Source organism: Bombina bombina, chromosome 2 (genome assembly GCF_027579735.1).
Source record: "Bombina bombina isolate aBomBom1 chromosome 2, aBomBom1.pri, whole genome shotgun sequence".
In the NCBI taxonomy this organism is placed as follows: domain Eukaryota; kingdom Metazoa; phylum Chordata; class Amphibia; order Anura; family Bombinatoridae; genus Bombina; species Bombina bombina.
Window position 1 is genome coordinate 485,799,083 of NC_069500.1, and position 23,523 is coordinate 485,822,605.

Genomic DNA, 23,523 nt, shown 5'->3' on the forward strand with positions numbered 1-23,523 from the left:
AAACTGCCAAGTCTCATACAGAGTTAGTTCTGGCATTTCTAAGGTCGCATGGATGGAAAGTGAACGAAAAGAAGAGTTCTCTCTTTCCTCTCACAAGAGTTCCATTCTTGGGGACTCTTATAGATTCTGTAGAAATGAAGATTTACCTGACAGAAGACAGGTTAACAAAGCTTCAAAATGCATGCCGTGTCCTTCATTCCATTCAACACCCGTCAGTAGCTCAGTGCATGGAGGTGATCGGCTTAATGGTAGCGGCAATGGACATAGTACCTTTTGCGCGCCTACACCTCAGACCGCTGCAATTATGCATGCTAAGTCAGTGGAATGGGGATTACTCAGATTTGTCCCCTACTCTGAGTCTAAATCAAGAGACCAGAAGTTCTCTTCTATGGTGGCTTTATCGGCCACACCTGTCCAGGGGGATGCCATTCAGCAGGCCAGACTGGACAATTGTAACAACAGACGCCAGCCTACTAGGTTGGGGCGCTGTCTGGAATTCTCTGAAGGCTCAGGGACTATGGAATCAGGAGGAGAGTCTCCTGCCAATAAACATTCTGGAATTGAGAGCAGTTCTCAATGCCCTTCTGGCTTGGCCCCAGTTAACAACTCGGGGGTTCATCAGGTTTCAGTCGGACAACATCACGACTGTAGCTTACATCAACCATCAGGGAGGGACAAGAAGCTCCCTAGCAATGATGGAAGTATCAAAGATAATTCGCTGGGCAGAGTCTCACTCTTACCACCTGTCAGCAATCCACATCCCGGGAGTGGAGAACTGGGAGGCGGATTTCTTGAGTCGCCAGACTTTTCATCCGGGGGAGTGGGAACTTCATCCGGAGGTCTTTGCCCAAATACTTCGACGTTGGGGCAAACCAGAGATAGATCTCATGGCGTCTCGCCAGAACGCCAAACTTCCTCGCTACGGGTCCAGATCCAGGGATCCGGAAGCAGTTCTGATAGATGCTTTGACAGCACCTTGGAACTTCGGGATGGCTTATGTGTTTCCACCCTTCCCGCTGCTTCCTCGATTGATTGCCAAAATCAAACAGGAGAGGGCATCAGTAATTCTAATAGCACCTGCATGGCCACGCAGGACTTGGTATGCAGATCTAGTGGACATGTCATCCTGTCCGCCTTGGTCTCTACCTCTAAGACAGGACCTTCTGATACAGGGTCCATTCAAACATCAAAATCTAACTTCTCTGAAGCTGACTGCTTGGAAATTGAACGCTTGATTTTATCAAAACGTGGTTTTTCTGAGTCGGTTATTGATACCCTGATTCAGGCTAGGAAGCCTGTTACCAGAAGGATTTACCATAAAATATGGCGGAAATACCTATACTGGTGCGAATCCAAAGGTTACTCCTGGAGTAAGGTTAGGATCGCTAGGATATTGTCTTTTCTACAAGAAGGTTTAGAAAAGGGTTTATCAGCTAGCTCATTAAAGGGACAGATTTCAGCTCTGTCCATCTTGTTACACAAGCGTCTGTCGGAAAATCCAGACGTCCAGGCTTTTTGTCAAGCTTTAGCTAGGATCAAGCCTGTGTTTAAGGCTGTTGCTCCGCCATGGAGTTTAAACTTAGTTCTTAACGTTTTACAGGGTGTTCCGTTTGAACCCCTTCATTCCATTGATATAAAATTGTTATCTTGGAAAGTTCTGTTTTTAATGGCTATTTCCTCGGCTCGAAGAGTCTCTGAGTTATCAGCCTTACATTGTGATTCCCCTTATCTGATTTTTCACTCAGACAAGGTAGTTCTGCGTACTAAACCTGGGTTCTTACCTAAGGTAGTCACTAACAGGAACATCAATCAAGAGATTGTTGTTCCATCCCTGTGTCCAAATCCTTCTTCAAAGAAGGAACGTCTTCTACACAATCTGGATGTAGTTCGTGCCCTCAAGTTCTACTTGCAGGCAACTAAAGATTTTCGTCAAACTTCTTCCCTGTTTGTCGTTTATTCTGGACAGAGGAGAGGTCAAAAAGCTTCTGCTACCTCCCTCTCTTTTTGGCTTCGTAGCATAATACGTTTAGCCTATGAGACTGCTGGACAGCAGCCTCCTGAAAGAATTACAGCTCACTCCACTAGAGCTGTGGCTTCCACTTGGGCCTTTAAGAATGAGGCCTCTGTTGAACAGATTTGCAAGGCTGCAACTTGGTCTTCACTTCATACTTTTTCCAAATTTTACAAATTTGACACTTTTGCTTCTTCGGAGGCTATTTTTGGGAGAAAGGTTCTTCAGGCAGTGGTTCCTTCCGTATAGTGAGCCTGCCTATCCCTCCCGTCATCCGTGTACTTTTGCTTTGGTATTGGTATCCCAGAAGTAATGATGACCCGTGGACTGATCACACATAACAGAAGAAAACATAATTTATGCTTACCTGATAAATTCCTTTCTTCTGTTGTGTGATCAGTCCACGGCCCGCCCTGTTTTTAAGGCAGGTAAATATTTTTTAAATTATACTCCAGTCACCACTTCACCCTTGGTTACTCCTTTCTCGTTGATTCTTGGTCGAATGACTGGGACTGACGTAGAGGGGAGGAGCTATATGCAGCTCTGCTGGGTGAATCCTCTTGCATTTCCTGTTGGGGAGGAGTTATATCCCAGAAGTAATGATGACCCGTGGACTGATCACACAACAGAAGAAAGGAATTTATCAGGTAAGCATAAATTATGTTTTTAGACCTAAAGTGCCTCTACAGGTTTCTTAGGGTATCGTCCTTCAAAATGGAAATCATTCGTTCCATTCTTCCTTTGGTCCAAGAGGGTCAGTTAATGACGACGATAGACCTGGAGGATGCATATCTTCATGTTCCCATCCACAGGGATCATCACAAATTCCTGAGATTCGCCTTTCTAGACAAACACTTTCAGTTTGTGGCTCTTCTGTTTGGCCTTGCCACAGATCCCAGATTTTTCTCAAAGGTTCTGGGGGCTCTCTTGGCATTGATCAGGTCTCGGGAATTGCAGTGGCACCATACCTGGACGACATATTGGTTCAGGCGCCATCTTTTCAACTAGAAAACTCATACAGTGATCTTGTCTTTTCTACGTTCCCACGGTTGGAAAGTGAATCTAGAAGAGTGTTCCATTGTTCCAGCTACATGGGTGGTTTCTTAGGGATCATAATAGATTCCCTATCTATGAACATTTTTCTGACGGAGGTCAGAAAATCTAAAATTCTCTCCTCTTGCGCCTCTCGTCTACTGTTTGGCCATCATTGGCTCAATGTATGGAGGTAATTAGTCTGGTTGCTTCCATGGACATCATTCCCTTTGCTTGATTTTAATTGAGAGCTCTGTAATTATGCATACTCAGACAATGGGACAGACTATTCGGATCTGTCTGAGGATAGATCTAGACCAGTCGACAACAGACTCTTCCGTGGTGGCTTTCTCAGGACCATCTGTCTCAGGGCACATGCTTCCGGAGACCTTCCTGGGTGATTGTGACCATGAACGCCAGCCTGCTAGGCTGAGGAGCAGTCTGGTAATCAGTCTTCTCTCTCCATAAACATCTTGAGTTGAGCGATTTTACAATGCTCTGATGGCTTGGCCTCAATCTTCCTTAGCCCGGTTTATCAGGTTTCAATCGGACAATATCACCTCAGTTGCTTACATCAACCACCAGGGAGGAACTATGAGTTCCTTAGCTATGGTGAAGGTGGCACGGATTATTCAGAGTGCTGAAGCTCACAATTGTTTGTTTGCCATCCACATTCCTGGAGTGGACAACTGGGAAGCGGATTTCCTGAGCAGACAGACATTTCATCCCGGGGAGTGGGCTCTCTATTTGGAGGTGTTCTCCAGGTTTACCCTCTCATGGGGGGTGCTTGAGTTGGATCTAATGGCGTCTTGGCAGAACGTCAAGTTTCCAAGGTACTGTTCAAGGTCAAGAGATCCTCAGGCTGCTCTGATGGATGCTCTGGTGGTTCCTTGGGATTTAGGTCTAGCATACCAGTTTCCTCCGTTTGCGCTCCTTCCATGAGTTATTGCTCTTATCAAACAAGAGAGCATCAGTAATTCTAATAGCTCCTGCATGGTCTTGCAGGATCTGGTATGCAGACCTAGTGAAGATGTCTTTTCGGCTGCCTTGGAGGTTGCCTCTGAGGAAGGACTTTCTAACTACGGCTCCATTCCTCCATCCAATTCTTGTTTCTCTGAAGCTGACTGCTTGGCGATTGAATGCTTCTGTCTAAGCGTGGATTTTCTGAGTCGGTCATTAAGACCATGATCCAGGCTCGCAAGCCTGTTACTCGAAAAATTTACCATAAGTTATGGTGTAATTACCTTTTTACTGGTGTGAATCTAAGGGCTACTCTTGGAGTAGGGTCAGGATTCCTCGAATTTTGTCTTTTCTCCAGGAAGATCTGGAGAAAGGGTTGTCAGTCCTCTGAAAGGTCAGATTTCTAAATTATCCAATTTGCTACACAACAACGTCTGGCGGATGTGCCAGATGTTCAATCTTTTTATCAGGCCTGTGTTTAAACCTGTTGCTCCTCCTTGGAGCCTTAATCTTGTTCTTAAAGTTTTGCAGCAGGCTCCGTTTGAGCCAATGCATTCCATAGATATTAAAGGGACATTATACACATTATTTTTTCTTTGCATAAATGTTTTGTAGATCTATTTATATGCCCCATAAAGGTTTTTTTCTCTAGTTAGGTGTATCCAGGCCACGGATCATCCATTACTTGTGGGATATTCTCCTTCCCAACAGGAAGTTGCAAGAGGATCACCCACAGCAGAGCTGCTATATAGCTCCTACCCTAACAACCATATCCAGTCATTCTCTTGCAAGCTCTCAACATAGCTCGAGGTAGTTAGAGGAAAGTGGTAAAATATAGTTTAGTTTTTTCTTCAATCAAAAGTTTGTTTTTAAATGGTACCGGAGTGTACTATTTTATCTCAGGCAGCATTTAGAAGAAGAATCTGCCTGCGTTTTTCTATGATCTTAGCAGAAGTAACTAAGATCCACTGCCGTTCTCACATATGTCTGAGGAGTGAGGTAACTTCAGAGGGAGAATGGCTTGCAGGGTATCCTGCAATAAGGTATGTGCAGTTAAGTTTTTCTAGGGATGGAATTTGCTAGAAAATGCTGCTGATACCGGATTAATGTAAGTTAAAGCCTAAATACAGTGATTTAATAGCGACTAGTATCAGGCTTGCTATCAGAGGTATATACTCTGATTAATGTGCAATATAAAACGTTTGCTGGCATGTTTAATCGTTTTTTATATATGCTTTGGTAATAACTTATTGGGGCCTTGTTTTTTCCACATGGCTGGCTTTTTAATTTTGCCTAGAAACAGTTTCCTGAGGCTTTCCACTGTTATAGTATAAAAGTTACAGTTGGTGCAGTTAAAATTACAAACTGTGACATTCAGCTTCCCTCAGCAGTCCCCTGCATGCTATAGGACATCTCTGAAGGGCTCAAAAGGCTTCAAAAGTAGGAGCTGTGGCAATTGTTATGACTGTTTAAAAAACATATTTTTCGTTTTGTTAATCTGTTTTTTGTATTAAGGGGTTAATCATCCATTTGCAAGTGGGTGCAATGCTCTGCTAACTTGTTATACACTGTAAAAATTTCGTTAGTGTAACTGCCTTTTTTCACTGTTATTTCAAATTTTGGCAAAATTTGTTTCTCTTAAAGGCACAGTAACATTTTTTTATATTGCTTGTTAACTTGATTTAAAGTGTTTTCCAAGCTTGCTAATCTCATTGCTAGTCTGTATAAACATGTCTGACATAGAGGAAACTCCTTGTTCATTATGTTTAAAAGCCATGGTGGAACCCCATAGGAGAATGTGTACTAAATGTATTGATTTCACTTTAAACAATAAAGATCAGCTGTTAACTTTAAAAGAATTATCACCAGAGGATTCTGACAAGGGGGAAGTTATGCCGACTAATTCTCCCCACGTGTCGGACCCTTTGACTCCCGCTCAAGGGACTCGCGCTAAAATGGCGCCAAGTACATCAAAGACGCCCATAGCGATTACTTTGCAGGACATGGCGGCAATCATGGATAATACCCTGTCAGCGGTATTAGCCAGACTGCCTGAATTCAGAGGAAAGCCCGATAGCTCTGGGGTTAGACGTAATACAGAGCGCGCAGATGTTTTAAGGCCCATGTCTGATACTGCGTCACAATATGCAGAAGCTGAGGAAGAGCTTCAGTCTGTGGGTGACGTCTCTGACTCGGGGAAACCTGATTCAGATATGTCTACTTTTAAATTTAAGCTTGAGAACCTCCGGGTGTTGCTTGGAGAGGTTTTAGCTGCTCTGAATGACTGTGACACAATTGCAGTGCCAGAGAAATTGTGTAGACTGGATAAATACTACGCGGTGCCGGTGTGTACTGACGTTTTTCCAATACCTAAAAGGTTTACAGAAATTATTACTAAGGAGTGGGACAGACCCGGTGTGCCGTTTTTCCCCTCCTATTTTTAGAAAAATGTTTCCAATAGACACCACCACACGGGACTTATGGCAGACGGTCCCTAAGGTGGAGGGAGCAGTTTCTACCACTATCCCTGTCGAGGACAGTTGTGCTTTTTCAGATCCAATGGATAAAAAATTTGAAGGTTACCTTAAGAAAATGTTTATTCAATAAGGTTTTATCCTGCAGCCCCTTGCATGCATTGCTCCTGTCACTGCTGCTGCGGCGTTCTGGTTTGAGTCTCTGGAAGAGGCCTTTCAGACAGCTACTCCATTGACTGAAATACTTGACAAGCTTAGAACACTTAAGCTAGCTAATTCTTTTGTTTCTGATGCCATTGTTCATTTGACTAAACTAACGGCTAAGAATTCTGGATTCGCCATCCAGGCGCGTAGGGCGCTATGGCTTAAATCTTGGTCAGCTGACGTGACTTCAAAGTTTAAATTACTTAACATTCCCTTCAAGGGGCAGACCCTATTTGGGCCTGGTTTGAAGGAAATTATTGCTGACATTACTGGAGGTAAGGGTCATAACCTTCCTCAGGACAGGGCCAAATCAAGGGCCAAACAGTCTAATTTTCGTGCCTTTCGAAACTTTAAGGCAGGTGCAGCATCAACTTCCTCTGCTACAAAACAAGAGGGAACTTTTGCGCAATCCAAGCCGGCCTGGAAATCTAACCAGGCCTGGAGCAAAGGCAAGCAGGCCAGAAAGCCTGCTGCTGCCTCTAAGACAGCATGAAGGAACGGCCCCCTATCCGGCAACGGATCTAGTAGGGGGCAGACTTTCTCTCTTCGCCCAGGCGTGGGCAAGAGATGTTCAGGATCCCTGGGCGTTGGAGATCATATCTCAGGGATATCTTCTGGACTTCAAAGCGTCCCCCCCACAAGGGAGATTTCACATTTTCGAGTTTATCTGTAAACCAGAAAAAGAAAGAGGCATTCTTACGCTGTGTGCAAGACCTCCTAATAATGGGAGTGATCCATCCAGTTCCACAGATGGAACAAGGACAGGGATTTTATTCAAATTTGTGGTTCCCAAAAAAGAGGGAACCTTCAGACCCATTTTGGATCTAAAGATCTTAAACAAATTCCTCAGTTCCATTGTTCAAAATGGAAACTATTCGGACAATCCTACCTATGATCCAGGAGGGTCAGTACATGACCACAGTGGATTTGAAGGATGCTTACCTTCACATACCGATTCACAAAGATCATCATCGGTTCCTAAGGTTTGCCTTTCTAGACAGGCATTACCAGTTTGTGGCTCTTCCCTTCGGGTTAGCTACAGCCCCAAGAATTTTTACAAAGGTTCTGGGGTCTCTTCTGGCGGTCCTAAGACCACGGGGCATAGCAGTGGCCCCTTATCTAGACGACATCCTGATACAGGCATCAAACTTCCAAATTGCCAAATCTCATACGGACATAGTGTTGGCATTTCTGAGGTCGCATGGGTGGAAAGTGAATAAAGGAAAGAGTTCTCTATCACCCCTCACAAGGGTTTCCTTCCTAGGAACTGATAGATTCTGTAGAAATGAAAATTTACCTGTCTGAGTCCAGGTTATCAAAGCTTCTAAATTCCTGCCGTGTTCTTCACTACATTCCGCGCCCTTCGGTGGCTCAGTGCATGGAAGTGATCGGCTTAATGGTAGCGGCGATGGACATAGTGCCATTTGCGCGCCTACATCTCAGACCGCTGCAATTATGCATGCTCAGTCAGTGGAATGTGGATTACACAGATTTGTCCCCTCTGCTAAATCTAATTTCTCTGAGACTGACTGCCTGGAGATTGAACGCTTGATTTTATCAAGGCGTGGCTTCTCCGAGTCAGTCATTGATACCTTAATACAGGCACGAAAGCCTGTAACCAGGAAAATCTACCATAAGATATGGCGCAAATATCTTCATTAGTGTGAATCCAAGAATTACTCATGGAGTAAGGTTAGGATTCCTAGGATATTGTCTTTTCTCCAAGAGGGTTTGGATAAAGGATTATCAGCTAGTTCTTTAAAGGGACAGATTTCTGCTCTGTCTATCCTTTTGCACAAGCGTCTGGCAGAGGTTCCAGACGTCCAGGCATTTTGTCAGGCTTTGGTTAGAATTAAGCCTGTGTTTAAACCGGTTGCTCCTCCATGGAGCTTAAACTTGGTTCTTAAGGTTCTTCAAGGAGTTCCGTTTGAACCCCTTCATTCCATTGATATCAAACTTTTATCTTGGAAAGTTCTGTTTTTGATGGCTATTTCCTCGGCTCGTAGAGTCTGAGTTATCAGCTTTACAATGTGATTCTCCTTATCTGATTTTCCATACAGATAAAGTAGTTCTGCGTACAAAACCTGGGTTTTTACCTAAGGTAGTTTCCAACAAGAATATCAATCAAGAGATTGTTGTTCCATCATTGTGTCCTAATCCTTCTTCAAAGAAGGAACGTCTTTTACATAATTTGGACGTAGTCCGTGCTTTTAAGTTTTACTTACAAGCGACTAAAGATTTTCGTCAAACATCTTCCCTGTTTGTTGTTTACTCTGGACAGAGGAGAGATCAAAAGGCTTCGGCAACCTCTTTCTTTTTGGCTTCGGAGCGTAATACGCTTAGCCTATGAGACTGCTGGACAGCAGCCCCCTGAAAGGATTACAGCTCATTCTACTAGAGCTGTGGCTTCCTCCTGGGCCTTTAAAAATGAGGCTTCTGTTGAACAATTTGCAAAGCGGCGACTTGGTCTTCGCTTCATACCTTTTCAAAATTTTACAAATTTGATACTTTTGCTTCTTCGGAGGCTATTTTTGGGAGAGGTTCTACAGGCAGTGGTTCCTTCCGTTTAAGTACCTGCCTTGTCCCTCCCTTCATCCGTGTACTTTAGCTTTGGTATTGGTATCCCACAAGTAATGGATGATCCATAGACTGGATACACCTAACAAGAGAGAACCTAATTTATGCTTACCTGATAAATTTATTTCTCTTGTGGTGTATCCAGTCCACGGCCCGCCCTGTCCTTTTAAGGCAGGTCTAAATTTTAAACTACAGTCACCACTGCACCCTATGGTTTCTCCTTTCTCGGCTAGTTTCGGTCGAATGACTGGATATGGCAGTTAGGGGAGGAGCTATATAGCAGCTCTGCTGTGGGTGATCCTCTTGCAACTTCCTGTTGGGAAGGAGAATATCCCACAAGTAATGGATGATCCGTGGACTGGATACACCACAAGATAAATAAATTTATCAGGTAAGCATAAATTATGTTTCTCCTACATTGGTGTGTCCGGTCCACGGCTTCATCCTTACTTGTAGGATATTCTCATTCCCTACAGGAAATGGCAAAGAGAGCACACAGCAAAGCTGTCCATATAGCCCCCCCTCTGGCTCCGCCCCCCAGTCATTCTCTTTGCCGCTCTGAACAAGGCTCCCTGGAAGCTCAGTGTCTATGGTCTCGGGAAGAGTCTCTTCTCCCGATAAACATTTTGGAACGAAGAGCGATATTCAATGCGCTCCTGGCTTGGCCTCAACTAGCGAAGGTCAGGTTCATAAGATTTCAGTCAGACAACATGACGACTGTAGCGTACATCAATCATCAGGGAGGAACAAAGAGTTCCCTGGCGATGAGAGAGGTATCCAAGATCATCAAATGGGCGGAGGATTGCTCCTGCCATCTATCTGCAATTCACATCCCAGGAGTAGACAACTGGGAGGTGGATTATTTGAGTCGTCAGACTTTCCATCCGGGGGAGTGGGCACTTCACCCGGAGGTCTTTGCCCAGTTAACTCAACTATGGGGCATTCCAGATATGGATCTGACGGCGTCTCGTCAGAACTCCAAGTCCAAGGTTCCTCGCTATGGGTCCAGATCCAGGGATCCCAAGGCGACACTAGTAGATGCATTGGTGGCGCCTTGGTCGTTCAATCTAGCTTATGTATTTCCACCGTTCCCTCTCCTTCCCAGGCTTGTAGCCAGGATCAAACAGAAGGCCTCGGTGAATCTAATAGCTCCTGCATGGCCACGCAGGACTTGGTATGCAGACCTGGTGAATGTCATCGGCTCCACCATGGAAGCTACCTTTGAGGCAGGACCTTCTAGTACAAGGTCCATTCGAACATCCAAATCTAGTTTCTCTGCAACTGACTGCTTGGAAATTGAACGCTTGATTCTATCTAAGCGTGGGTTTTCAAATTCAGTTATAGATACTCTGGTTCAGGCCAGGAAACCTGTAACTAGGAAAATTTACCATAAGATATGGCAAAAATATATCTGTTGGTGCGAATCCAAGGGTTACTCTTGGAGTAAAATTCGAATTCCTAGGATACTTTCCTTTCTCCAAGTGGGTTTGGTTAAAGGTTTGTCAGCTAGTTCTCTAAAAGGACAGATTTCTGCTCTGTCTGTCTTGTTGCACAAACGTTTGGCAGCCGTGCCAGATGTACAGGCGTTTGTACAGGCATTAGTTAGAATCAAGCCTGTCTACAGACCTATGACTCCTCCATGGAGTCTAAATTTAGTTCTTTCAGTTCTTCAAGGGGTTCCGTTTGAACCTTTGCATTCCATAGATATTAAATTACTATCTTGGAAAGTTCTGTTTTTGGTTGCTATTTCTTCTGCTAGAAGAAGTTTCCGAATTGTCTGCTTTGCAGTGTACTTCTCCCTATCTGGTGTTCCATACAGATAAGGTAGTTTTACATACTAAGCCTGGTTTTCTTCCAAAGGTGGTTTCCAATAGGAATATTAACCAGGAAATAGTTGTTCCTTCTCTGTGTCCGAATCCAGTTTCGAAGAAGGAACGTTTGTTACATAACTTAGATGTAGTTCGTGCTTTAAAATTCTATTTAGAAGCAACAAAGGATTTCAGACAGACATCTTCTTTGTAGTCTATTCTGGTAAAAAGGAGAGGTCAGAAAGCTACTGCTACCTCTTTCCTTTTGGCTAAATAGCATCATCCGTTTGGTCTATGAGACTGCCGGCCGGCAGCCTCCTGAACGAATTACAGCTCACTCTACTAGAGCTGTGGCTTACACAGGGGCCTTCAAGAATGAGGCTTCTGTTGAACAGATCTGTAAGGCAGCGACTTGGTCTTCTCTGCATACTTTTGCCAAATTTTACAAATTCGATACTTATGCTTCTTCGGAGGCTGTTTTTGGGGGAGAGGTTTTGCAAGCTGTGGTGCCTTCCGTTTAGGTTACCTGACTTGTTCCCTCCCTTCATCCGTGTCCTAAAGCTTTGGTATTGGTTCCCACAAGTAAGGATGAAGCCGTGGACCGGACACACCAATGTAGGAGAAAACAGAATTTATGTTTACCTGATAAATTTCTTTCTCCTACGGTGTGTCCGGTCCACGGCCCGCCCTGACTTTTAGTCAGGTTTAAAATTTTTATTCCATACACTACAGTCACCACGGCACCCTATAGTTTCTCCTTTTTCTCCTAACCGTCGGTCGAATGACTGGGAGCGGAGCCAGAGGGGGGGCTATATGGACAGCTCTTGCTGTGTGCTCTCTTTGCCATTTCCTGTAGGGAATGAGAATATCCCACAAGTTAGGATGAAGCCGTGGACCGGACACACCGTAGGAGAAAGAAATTTATCAGGTAAACATAAATTCTGTTTTTTTTATAAATGTATAGTTTTGTTTATTTTTACATAACATTATTCTGATTTTCAGACTCCTAACCAAGCCCCAAAGTTTTATGAGAATACAGTCAGCTACCCTCTCCAGCTTGCTCCTGTTTATGTAAAGGGTCTTTTCATATGCAAAAGAAGGGGGAGGGGGGAGTGTCTTATTTCCCACTTGCAGTGGGCTTTCCAGCTACCTCTCCAACAGAGCTAACTAAACAGAGCTTCTAAGTAAATTTTTAAACTGTTTTATTCTGGATTTTTATCAGTGTATGCATCTTATTCTTTATAGTAGTGTCTATTACATGCAGTTATATGAAAATGAGTGTATACTGTCCTTTAAGTTGCTATCTTGGAAAGTTTTGTTTCTAATTGATATCTCTTCTGCTATAAGTTTCTGAACGCTCGGCTTTGCAGTGTGATTTGCCTTACCTTTCGGATAAGGCGTTTCTTCGTACGAATTGGGGTTTCTTCCTAAAGTGGTTTCGAATAGAAATATTAATCAGGAAATGGTTGTTCGTTCTCTCTGTAGAACCAAAAAACAGCAGCACCACAGGTACATCAAAGTCCTTTTATTAGTGAGACATCACAAAAACGACATTTCGGTCACCAACTGACCTAAATCATGTTATCGTGGACATTTGGCAGTGAGTGCTGGGCTATACTTTATATTTTGTTCTCTATCCCAATCCTCATTAAGAACGTCTGTTGCACAACTTGGATGTTGTGCGTGCTCTAAAATTCTACCTATAGACGACTTAAGGATTTTCGCCAGTCTTCTGTCCTGTTTGTTTTTCAGGAAAACGTAAGTGAGAAGTATGCTTTGTTTTGCTTATGAGACTGCTAGACAGCAGCCTCCTTAGATAATTAATTATAGCTCATTCCACTAGGGCTGTCTCCTCTTTTTGGGCTTTCAAAAATGAAGCTTCTGTGAAACAGCTTTGCAAGGCTGCAACTTGGTCCCCTCTGCATACTTTTTCCAAGTTTTACAAATTTGATACTTTTGCCTCGGCTGAGGCCTCTCTTGGGAGAAAGGTTCTTCAAGCGGTGGTGCCTTCTGCTTAGGTCTGCTTGTCTTGTTCTCCCTCCCTGTTCATTCTGTGTCCTCTAGCTTGGGTATTAGTTCCCACTAGTAATTGAATGATGATGTGGACTCTCCATATCTTAGGAAAGAAACCGGAAATGTATCAGGTAAGTATAAATGTTTTCTTTCTGGATATGGAGAGTCCACGACCCCACCCTTTATTAAGACCAGTTATTTTTGACTAAACCTCAGGCACCTCTACACCTTTGTGTAATTCTTTTTCCATTTCCCTGCAGTCGAATGACTGGGGATTATGGGTAGGGGAGTGACACTTAGCAGCTTTGCTGTGTTGCCCTTTGCCGCCTCCTGCTGGCCAGGAGTTATATTCCCACTAGTATTTGAATGACGTTGTGGGCTCTCCATACCTGGAAAGAAATTTATCAGGTAAGCATACAATTATTACTACTATAATTTTTTCAGATAAGTGCAGGATCCAACAAAGCGACTTTTCTGGCTTACACTTAACCCTTATTCATGCTTTGTTACATATTACAAAAGTTGTGTTAAATAGATAAAAAAAAAAATTAGGCACTAAAAAATAAATGGGCAAGTGTTGCCACCTAGTGGATATACTAGTTATACAACATATATAATATACCAATCCATAGCACAAATTTAACCTACATTTTACTGATAAACATTGAATAGTTTTATTAAATTTTTTTAGCTTTTAATATTGGCTTACATTTTAGCCAATTTAGCACCCATTAAAAAGTTTTTGGAAAGAAAACTTGTAAACACCATTTAATTACAAGCGGTACATGCAAGACCTTATTTACAATTTCTTTTTTAAGACACGAGTCCACGGATCATAATTACTAATTGGAGTTTCACCTCCTGGTCAGCAGGAGGAGGCAAAGAGCACCACAGCAGAGCTGTTAAATAGCAGTTATGCCTGAGATGAGAGATTTTTAACTTTAAACATTGTATTTTTGTGTGTTTTAAACTGAAATTAATATGTATTGCCTTTGTTTTGATGTGATCCTGGCTAAAAACATTGTTTTCTTTATCTAGGTAAAGAGTTTCAGGGTAATAAGTTAAAGGTGTCAATGGCTCGCAAGAAATCCCTGCTTGGTAGCATGAGAGGTGGAATGCTTCAACGTGATGGTCGAGGACAGCCTCCCCTCTTGCGTGGAGGTAATTACTTTCTTGTGGATTTTCATGGATGGCAAGATGTCTGTCTCAACATTTCAAGCCCTTAGCTACTAGCCAGCCCAAAATGTTACTCGCCACATTTGATCTCACCCATACAACACCTATTAACCCACCCACTTCTTTTCTTATGTTTTGCCAATATGAAACACCTTATTGTGAATTTTTTTTATATATTTTTTTTTTTATACTATAAATTAAATAATGCGACATACAGTAATTGAGAAAAATAAGTGCATAGCCATAAGCAACATCAACTAGGGTTCTGGGGAAGACAACTGCTGGACAGAAAAATGTTGTTGAACTGAAAGTGCAGTGTTTTGACATTTAATGGAAGGTCATAGACATGGAAAAACAATTTATAACTAGTCTTTCTCCACTGCCTCCTGTCTTCAATCTTCCTTTGTACCCCCCTCCCTTCTCTCTGTCCATATCTCTCTCTCTCTCTCATCTCCATTATTTTTTTTATTTTTTTTTCTCTCCAATCTTTCTGCCCCTGTTAACCCTCTCAGAAGTAAGTATAAGCACTAATGGGGTCCCTATAGACCTAGAGGAATATCCTATTCTTGCCCTTTCATGGATATTTAAAGGGACAGTACACTGTAAAATTGTTTTCCATTAATGTATTTTAAATGACTTGTTATACCAACTGCAGAGTATAAAATATTTGAGAAATTTCATTTTCGTGCTTATTTGTGTATATGAAGTAGCTGATTCTGTGCTTTGAAACCACAGCCTATTACAATGGGTTGAACTTAAAGGTGATATCAGATCTCATTATGTTCTAAGTTTGTGTAAACAGATTTGCTTCCTTATCTTTTATTTGGCTGGAACACCAAAGCTCAATACATAGAACAATGGAAAATGATCATTGTATTACTTAACTATCCTGCATCCCACTGAGAGTGTAATCTCTTCTGCTGGCTGTGTATACTTAGGCTATTCAATAGCCTATACTCCAGTATTTGTTCAGTATAGGTGGCGATACCACAGGCTAAATCAGCTGTTTCAAATGCTGAAATAGGAGTAAAGGGGCTACTTGTAACCAATTTAATACTCTAGCAGGTTAAAAGGATTATTGGGAATAATTTAAAGGGGAGAAAATTTTTGGGTGAACGGTCCCTTTAATATCCCTTCAGATAAAATTTGTAGTACGTAGCCCAACACTCACTAACTTTCACTAGCCACCGTTAAATGTTCACTCGCCAATGGCTAGTGGAAATTTTTGATTCATTACTTGGCCACCAGGAGAAGGCAAAAGCACCCAACAGCAAGAACTTTAATATCCCTCTCACTTCCCTGACCCTCCCAGTTTTTGCTTCTAATCTAGTACTAAGTGAAGATAGTTGGGTCAGTTTCCATTAGTAATGAATCGTGGACGCTCACCACCAAGAAATATAGTTTATCAGGTAAGAATAATAAAAAAAAATCAATTTTTTTTTTTTTTTCAGGTCCCATGGGCCGAATGGGTGGCAGAGGCGGAGAGCGTGGAGGATTTATGCCAAGAGGCCCACGTGGACCACGGGGTAGCCCAGTTAACATCAATTCACAACACAGGGCTGGAGACTGGCAGTGTCCAAACCCGTAAGTATTGTGTGTGTGGTGTGTGTGTGTTTTTTTTTTTTTTTTTTTTTTTTTTTATTGCCACTAAAAATTCAGTTATACAGTTTGAGGTAGTTCAGTTCTGGGTTGTTTGTTTTTTTAAACATATATATTTTTTGTAATAGTGGCTGTGGAAACCAAAATTTTGCCTGGAGAACAGAGTGTAATCAGTGCAAGGCTCCAAAACCTGAGGGCTTTATCCCACCTCCCTTTCCACCACCAGGTAAGCTCCTCCCCCTTTCCCCCCTTTTTTTTCCCGTGCTCTTGCGCTCTCTCGCTCATACTGTCTCTCTCTCTGTCTCTCTCTCTGTCTCTCTCTCGCTCATACTGCCTAAGATGGCAGTTTTGCTTAAGCCTATAAAAAATGTAAACAAGTAACATACCTTACAAATTGGCTATTGGTATACTTTTTGTTCAGTTGTCTAGTTCAGTGTTTTTCAACCAGTGTGCCGTGGCAGACTGACAACAGTGCGGGGGTGTCCCTCTTTCAAATTTTGAAATATTGGTAGGTATGTGACAGGCTCATCAGGCATCATTTACAACCATGACATTGACATTCATTCACAGAAAATCATTGATTGATTGTGAATGAATGTCAATATGTCATGTATAGTTTGTAGGAGGCATGGCATGACAGCACAGTACAGTGTGTGTATGTGTATATATATATATATATATCTCTCTCTCTCTCCATCTCTCTCTCTCTCTCTCTCTCTCTCTATCTCTCTCTCTCTATCTATCTCTATATATCTCCTGTATTAGGCTACAATGTGTGATTTTGTAAAATTTTGGAATGGTGGTGTGCCACAGGATTTTTTAATGTAAAAAAGTGTGCCACGGCAAAAAAAGGTTGCAAATAACTTGTCTAGTTAGCCATTTTCAACTGTTATCATTTGTTTGAAGCTTTCTGCTTGAAAACATCTGTCACAATGGTTTGAGCAAACATGTACTTCTAAGAAGGGATTCTAAAGGAGCATTAAAAACATAATTTATGCTTACCTGATAAATTCCTTTCTTCTGTTGTGTGATCAGTCCACGGGTCATCATTACTTCTGGGATATAACTCCTCCCCAACAGGAAATGCAAGAGGATTCACCCAGCAGAGCTGCATATAGCTCCTCCCCTCTACGTCAGTCCCAGTCATTCGACCAAGAATCAACGAGAAAGGAGTAACCAAGGGTGAAGTGGTGACTGGAGTATAATTTAAAAAATATTTACCTGCCTTAAAACAGGGCGGGCCGTGGACTGATCACACAACAGAAGAAAGGAATTTATCAGGTAAGCATAAATTATGTTTTCTTCTGTTATGTGTGATCAGTCCACGGGTCAACATTACTTCTGGGATACCAATACCAAAGCAAAAGTACACGGATGACGGGAGGGATAGGCAGGCTCATTATACAGAAGGAACCACTGCCTGAAGAACCTTTCTCCCAAAAATAGCCTCCGAAGAAGCAAAAGTGTCAAATTTGTAAAATTTGGAAAAAGTATGAAGCGAAGACCAAGTTGCAGCCTTGCAAATCTGTTCAACAGAGGCCTCATTCTTAAAGGCCCAAGTGGAAGCCACAGCTCTAGTGGAGTGGGCTGTAATTCTTTCAGGAGGCTGCTGTCCAGCAGTCTCATAGGCTAAACGTATTATGCTACGAAGCCAAAAAGAGAGAGAGGTAGCAGAAGCTTTTTGACCTCTCCTCTGTCCAGAATAAACGACAAACAGGGAAGAAGTTTGGCGAAAATCTTTAGTTGCCTGCAAGTAGAACTTGAGGGCACGAACTACATCCAGATTGTGTAGAAGACGTTCCTTCTTTGAAGAAGGATTTGGACACAAGGATGGAACAACAATCTCTTGATTGATATTCCTGTTAGTGACTACCTTAGGTAAGAACCCAGGTTTAGTACGCAGAACTACCTTGTCTGAGTGAAAAATCAGATAAGGAGAATCACAATGTAAGGCTGATAACTCAGAGACTCTTCGAGCCGAGGAAATAGCCATTAAAAACAGAACTTTCCAAGATAACAATTTTATATCAATGGAATGAAGGGGTTCAAACGGAACACCTTGTAAAACGTTAAGAACTAAGTTTAAACTCCATGGCGGAGCAACAGCTTTAAACACAGGCTTGATCCTAGCTAAAGCCTGACAAAAAGCCTGGACGTCTGGATTTTCTGACAGACGCCTGTGTAACAAGATGGACAGAGCTGAAATCTGTCCCTTTAATGAACTAGCTGATAAACCCTTTTCTAAACCTTCTTGTAGAAAAGACAATATCCTAGCGATCCTAACCTTACTCCAGGAGTAACCTTTGGATTCGCACCAGTATAGGTATTTACGCCATATTTTATGGTAAATCCTTCTGGTAACAGGCTTCCTAGCCTGTATCAGGGTATCAATAACCGACTCAGAAAAACCACGTTTTGATAAAATCAAGCGTTCAATTTCCAAGCAGTCAGCTTCAGAGAAGTTAGATTTTGATGTTTGAATGGACCCTGTATCAGAAGGTCCTGTCTTAGAGGTAGAGACCAAGGCGGACAGGATGACATGTCCACTAGATCTGCATACCAAGTCCTGCGTGGCCATGCAGGCGCTATTAGAATCACTGATGCTCTCTCCTGTTTGATTTTGGCAATCAATCGAGGAAGCAGCGGGAAGGGTGGAAACACATAAGCCATCCCGAAGTTCCAAGGTGCTGTCAAAGCATCTATCAGAACCGCTCCCGGATCCCTGGATCTGGACCCGTAGTGAGGAAGTTTGGCGTTCTGGCGAGACGCCATGAGATCTATCTCTGGTTTGCCCCAACGTCGAAGTATTTGGGCAAAGACCTCCGGATGAAGTTCCCACTCCCCCGGATGAAAGGTCTGGCGACTCAAGAAATCCGCCTCCCAGTTCTCCACTCCCGGGATGTGGATTGCTGACAGGTGGCAAGAGTGAGACTCTGCCCAGCGAATTATCTTTGATACTTCCATCATTGCTAGGGAGCTTCTTGTCCCTCCCTGATGGTTGATGTAAGCTACAGTCGTGATGTTGTCCGACTGAAACCTGATGAACCCCCGAGTTGTTAATTGGGGCCAAGCCAGAAGGGCATTGAGAACTGCTCTCAATTCCAGAATGTTTATTGGAAGGAGACTCTCCTCCTGATTCCATAGTCCCTGAGCCTTCAGAGAATTCCAGACAGCGCCCCAACCTAGTAGGCTGGCGTCTGTTGTTACAATTGTCCAGTCTGGCCTGCTGAATGGCATCCCCCTGGACAGGTGTGGCCGATAAAGCCACCATAGAAGAGAATTTCTGGTCTCTTGATTCAGATTCAGAGTAGGGGACAAATCTGAGTAATCCCCATTCCACTGACTTAGCATGCACAATTGCAGCGGTCTGAGGTGTAGGCGTGCAAAAGGTACTATGTCCATTGCCGCTACCATTAAGCCGATCACCTCCATGCATTGAGCTACTGACGGGTGTTGAATGGAATGAAGGACACGGCATGCATTTTGAAGCTTTGTTAACCTGTCTTCTGTCAGGTAAATCTTCATTTCTACAGAATCTATAAGAGTCCCCAAGAATGGAACTCTTGTGAGAGGAAAAAGAGAACTCTTCTTTTCGTTCACTTTCCATCCATGCGACCTTAGAAATGCCAGAACTAACTCTGTATGAGACTTGGCAGTCTGAAAGCTTGAAGCTTGTATTAGAATGTCGTCTAGGTACGGAGCTACCGAAATCCCTCGCGGTCTTAGTACCGCCAGAAGGGCACCCAGAACCTTTGTGAAGATTCTTGGAGCCGTAGCCAATCCGAATGGAAGAGCTACAAACTGGTAGTGCCTGTCTAAGAAGGCAAACCTTAGATACCGGTGATGATCTTTGTGGATCGGTATGTGAAGGTAAGCATCTTTTAAATCCACTGTGGTCATGTACTGACCCTTTTGGATCATGGGTAAGATTGTCCGAATAGTTTCCATTTTGAAGGATGGAACTCTTAGGAATTTGTTTAGAATCTTTAAATCTAAGATTGGCCTGAAAGTTCCCTCTTTTTTGGGAACCACAAACAGGTTTGAGTAGAACCCTTGTCCTTGTTCCGACCGCGGAACCGGATGGATCACTCCCATTAATAACAGATCTTGTACACAGCGTAGAAACGCCTCTTTCTTTATCTGGTTTGTTGACAACCTTGACAGATGAAATCTCCCTCCTGGGGGAGATAATCTGAAGTCTAGAAGGTATCCCTGAGATATGATCTCTAGTGCCCAGGGATCCTGAACATCTCTTGCCCAGGCCTGGGCGAAGAGAGAAAGTCTGCCCCCCACTAGATCCGGTCCCGGATCGGGGGCTTTCGATTCATGCTGTCTTTGGGGCAGCAGCAGGTTTCCTGGCCTGCTTGCTCTTGTTCCAGGACTGGTTAGGCTTCCAGCCTTGCCTGTAACGAGCAACAGCTCCCTCCTGTTTTGGTGCAGTGGAGGTTGATGCTGCTCCTGTTTTGAAATTCCGAAAGGGACGAAAATTAGACTGTCTAGCCTTAGCTTTGGCTTTGTCTTGAGGTAGGGCGTGGCCCTTACCTCCTGTAATGTCAGCGATAATTTCTTTCAAACCGGGCCCAAATAAAGACTGCCCCTTGAAAGGTATATTAAGTAATTTGGACTTAGAAGTAACATCGGCTGACCAGGATTTTAGCCACAGCGCCCTACGTGCCTGTATGGCGAATCCTGAGTTCTTAGCCGTAAGTTTGGTTAAATGTACTACGGCCTCCGAAATGAAAGAATTAGCTAGTTTAAGGACTCTAAGCCTGTCCGTAATGTCGTCTAGCGTAGATGAACTAAGGTTCTCTTCCAGAGACTCAATCCAAAATGCTGCCGCAGCCGTAATCGGCGCGATACATGCAAGGGGTTGCAATATAAAACCTTGTTGAACAAACATTTTCTTAAGGTAACCCTCTAATTTTTTATCCATTGGATCTGAAAAAGCACAGCTATCCTCCACCGGGATAGTGGTACGCTTAGCTAAAGTAGAAACTGCTCCCTCCACCTTAGGGACCGTTTGCCATAAGTCCCGAGTGGTGGCGTCTATTGGAAACATCTTTCTAAATATTGGAGGGGGTGAGAACGGCACACCGGGTCTATCCCACTCCTTAGTAACAATTTCAGTTAGTCTCTTAGGTATAGGAAAAACGTCAGTACTCGCCGGTACCGCAAAGTATTTATCCAACCTACACAGTTTCTCTGGTATTGCAACGGTGTTACAATCATTAAGAGCTGCTAAGACCTCCCCTAGTAATACACGGAGGTTTTCCAATTTAAATTTAAAATTTGAAATATCTGAATCCAATCTGTTTGGATCAGAACCGTCACCCACAGAATGAAGCTCTCCGTCCTCATGCTCTGCGAGCTGTGACGCAGTATCAGACATGGCCCTAGTATTGTCAGCGCACTCTGTTCTCACCCCAGAGTGATCACGCTTGCCTCTTAGTTCTGGTAATTTAGACAAAACTTCAGTCATAACAGTAGCCATATCTTGTAATGTTATCTGTAATGGCCGCCCAGATGTACTAGGCGCCATAATATCACGCACCTCCCGGGCGGGAGATGCAGGTACTGCCGCGTGAGGCGAGTTAGTCGGCATAACTCTCCCCTCGCTGTTTGGTGAAATTTGTTCACATTGTACAGATTGACTTTTATTTAAAGTAGCATCAATACAGTTAGTACATAAATTTCTATTGGGCTCCACCTTGGCATTGGAACAAATGACACAGATATCTTCCTCTGAGTCAGACATGTTTAACACACTAGCAAAAAAACTTACAACTTGGTTATAATCTTTTTTAGCAAAAACGTACTGTGCCTCAAAGAGGTACTAAACGATTAAATGACAGTTGAAATAATGAACTGAAAAACAGTTATAGCATCAAACTTTAAAACAACACAACTTTTAGCAAAGGTTTGTTCCCATTAGTAAAATAACAATAATTAAATTTGACATAAAAAATACAAAGCAACGATTTTATTCACAGTCACTATAAGAATTCTCACAGCTCTGCTGAGAGAATTTACCTCCCTTCAAAGAAGTTTGAAGACCCCTGAGATCTGTCAGAGATGAACCGGATCATGCAGAAAATATAAAAGTAACTGACTGGAATTTTTTGATGCGTAGCAAAGAGCGCCAAAAACGGCCCCTCCCTCTCCCACACAGCAGTGAAGAGAAACGAAACTGTCACAAATAAAAGCAAAAAAGGCTGCCAAGTGGAAAATAATGCCCAAATATTTATTCACACAGTACCTCAGCAATGTAAACGATTCTACATTCCAGCAAAAACGTTTAACATGATAAATAGTTATTAAAAGGATTAGTGACCTTTAACAGAGTAGTTCCGGTGAAATACCATCCCCAGAATACTGAAGTGTATACATACATGTCATTTTAACGGTATGGCAGGATTTTCTCATCAATTCCATTCAGAAAATAAAAACTGCTACATACCTCAATGCAGATTCATCTGCCCGCTGTCCCCTGATCTGAAGCCTTTACCTCCCTCAGATGGCCGAGAACAGCAATATGATCTTAACAACTCCGGTTAAAATCATAGTAAAAAACTCTGGCAGATTCTTCCTCAAACTCTGCCAGAGAAGTAATAACACGCTCCGGTGCTATTGTAAAATAACAAACTTTTGATTGAAGTCATAAAAACTAAGTATAATCACCATAGTCCTCTCACACATCCTATCTAGTCGTTGGGTGCAAGAGAATGACTGGGACTGACGTAGAGGGGAGGAGCTATATGCAGCTCTGCTGGGTGAATCCTCTTGCATTTCCTGTTGGGGAGGAGTTATATCCCAGAAGTAATGATGACCCGTGGACTGATCACACATAACAGAAGAAAAAAGTATGCATTGTAACTTTTTTTTTCTTTTACAAGATATGACTTATTCCACTGATTTCATCCTTATGGGATATCGCCTCCTGGTCAGCAGGAGAAGGCAAAGAGCTGCATAAATAGCTCCTCCCTTCCCCCCAACCCAATCATTCTCTTTGCCTATGTTAGTGATAGGAGTGAGGTGTTAGTTTAGTGTCTTCAATCAAGAGTTTTTTTATTTTTAAATGGTGCCAAAGTGTACTATTTTCCTTTGGAGCAGCTTCTGCAGTTATAGCCTTTTGGCTATGGGAACTGGTGGGGTTTTAGCCTCACTGTGCCTCCCATTCTTCTGCTGTGATGGCTTTAGATGAAACATAAATAAGACACTTCTATCTTCACAGGACCTCAGGAGGAAAAGAGGACCTCTTGACACTGTGAATTATCATGCTGTTCCTCAGCATGGAGGTAAGTGCAGTCTTTTATTCTGGGACTAAACATATATCAGAATTGACTGTACTTTGCCCTTTGCTTATTTGTTCTCTATCAGAGATTAGGGGCTAAAAGGCTTCTCTTTGACAATATGCAGATTCTCATTAAAACGAGAACCGACACATTGTTTATTTCCTGCAGACATTCTAGATGGGGTTAACTAGAAGCGCTGGGGAATGGATGGTGTTTAGGCACTATTTTTGTTATTGGGCACTCTGTTTAATGTAGGTGTAAGACATAAGAGGTGGCTGACGTGGGAGATTATGGCATATGTATTAGACTTGGCCTCAGTTAGACTCCGGTTAATAGCAGTTCAGTATGTATATACGCCACAGAGCTGAGGGGTTATT

At 42.8% G+C, this 23,523-nt stretch overlaps 1 protein-coding gene across 1 annotated transcript in view; it reads left to right on the forward strand.

The window, feature by feature from the left end:
- The window catches only part of LOC128649104 (RNA-binding protein EWS), a 41,841-nt gene that overhangs the window by 12,904 nt on the left and 5,414 nt on the right, over positions 1 to 23,523 (forward strand). Inside the window, exons 4-6 of the mRNA XM_053702178.1 lie at positions 14,118 to 14,240; positions 15,707 to 15,839; positions 15,983 to 16,080. Of these exons, the coding sequence (XP_053558153.1) occupies positions 14,118 to 14,240; positions 15,707 to 15,839; positions 15,983 to 16,080 (354 nt within the window). The remainder of the gene's footprint in view (positions 1 to 14,117; positions 14,241 to 15,706; positions 15,840 to 15,982; positions 16,081 to 23,523) is intronic.